Source organism: Octopus bimaculoides, chromosome 30 (assembly GCF_001194135.2).
Source record: "Octopus bimaculoides isolate UCB-OBI-ISO-001 chromosome 30, ASM119413v2, whole genome shotgun sequence".
In the NCBI taxonomy this organism is placed as follows: domain Eukaryota; kingdom Metazoa; phylum Mollusca; class Cephalopoda; order Octopoda; family Octopodidae; genus Octopus; species Octopus bimaculoides.
In genome coordinates this window covers 3,620,505-3,621,847 of record NC_069010.1, presented here as the reverse complement: position 1 = coordinate 3,621,847, position 1,343 = coordinate 3,620,505, and the positions used below count along the sequence as shown (strand labels likewise).

The window sequence follows — 1,343 nt, the reverse complement described above, 5'->3', positions numbered from 1 at the left end:
TGTGTTAACAACAAACAAGATGACGACAAATTCCGTCAAATGTACATAATTCGTCATCTCTTAAATATAGAACAGTAAACAAATAGTTACCTGTGCCTGTTGCATGAATCGTTCCCTCTGTACAACAGGGTCATTCAACTCAGTGTAGGCATTACATATCTCCTTCTTCATAACAAACAGCTCAAACCGTTCCGTTAGTCCCTTTACTGATCGATGCCTGTCAAATATAGAATAGACACATGCAGAATAAGGGCTCTTGTCATTTAGGAGCCAGAGTGTTTAGTGTACAATGGGGTGCTTAAAAGTTCCTGGCTTTGGGTAAAGGGAAAATACAGGAGGATCAGTTAATAATGATCTTATGAAACATGTTCCCTTCTCGGATTCACACTCTGATGGCAACGGTCCTTCAGTTTTTCTAAGCCCTGTAAAAGAACCTGGACGGTGGGGCCTCCAACCAGGCCTTTCGTGATACCCTTAAAGCCAGGAACTATTCAGCGCCCTCTTGTAATAGCAGAGGTTATAGACATTAGACAATGTAGTCCTAGGTATACTATGACTGAATAAAAAAAAACAAAACAGGATGGTCATAACTGGAACAAGAGTGACCTGGGGTTAAATAACAAGGAAGGACACTGCAGTTTTAGGTGCACTATGTCTGAATAAAAGACAGGATGGTCATGGCTGAAACACCTTTGATCATAGGTCTGTTGGATCAAGACTGACCTGTGGTTAAATAATAATAACAAAGTGGAGCACATTAGATAATGTAGTCTTAGATACACTATGTCAGAATAAATGACAAGATGGTCACGGTTATAACATCTTTGATCTAGGTCAAGTGGATTAGGGCTGACCCTGGGTCGAAACAAGCAACAAAGAATAACACATAACACTGTCTGAATCAACAGGATTGTCATGGTTGGAATTCATTTGTCTGTAAGTCTGCAGGATCGGGACTAAACAAGGGAAGACACATTAGATGATGTAGTCCTTGATACACTTGATACAGCTGGAAAAATCTCTGATCACAGGTCTGCTGGAGCTGAACAACAAGGAAGGGAGGACACATTAGGATAATGTAGTCCTTGATACACCATGCCTGAATTAAAGACAGGATGGCTACAGCTGGCACACCTTCAGTCTTAGATATACTGGATTAGGGATGACCTGGGGTTAAACAACTACAAGGAAGGATACATTAGATGATGTAGTCCTAGATACACTATGCTGGAATAAAGAACAGGATGATCATGGATGGAATGCATTTTATCATAGGTCTGCAGGATCAGATCTGACCTGGGGCTAAACACCAAAGAATGTGCCACCGGCACAGGAGCCAGTCG

General features: G+C 41.4%; 1 protein-coding gene across 1 annotated transcript in view; it reads right to left on the bottom strand.

Moving 5' to 3' along the window:
- Nucleotides 1-43: 43 nt before the first annotated feature.
- LOC106882317 (lysine--tRNA ligase) overlaps nt 44-1,343 on the bottom strand; it is a 26,950-nt gene continuing 25,650 nt past the window's right edge. Inside the window, exon 12 of the mRNA XM_052978079.1 lies at nt 44-217. Within this exon, the coding sequence (XP_052834039.1) occupies nt 61-217 (157 nt within the window). The 3' untranslated portion in view covers nt 44-60. The remainder of the gene's footprint in view (nt 218-1,343) is intronic.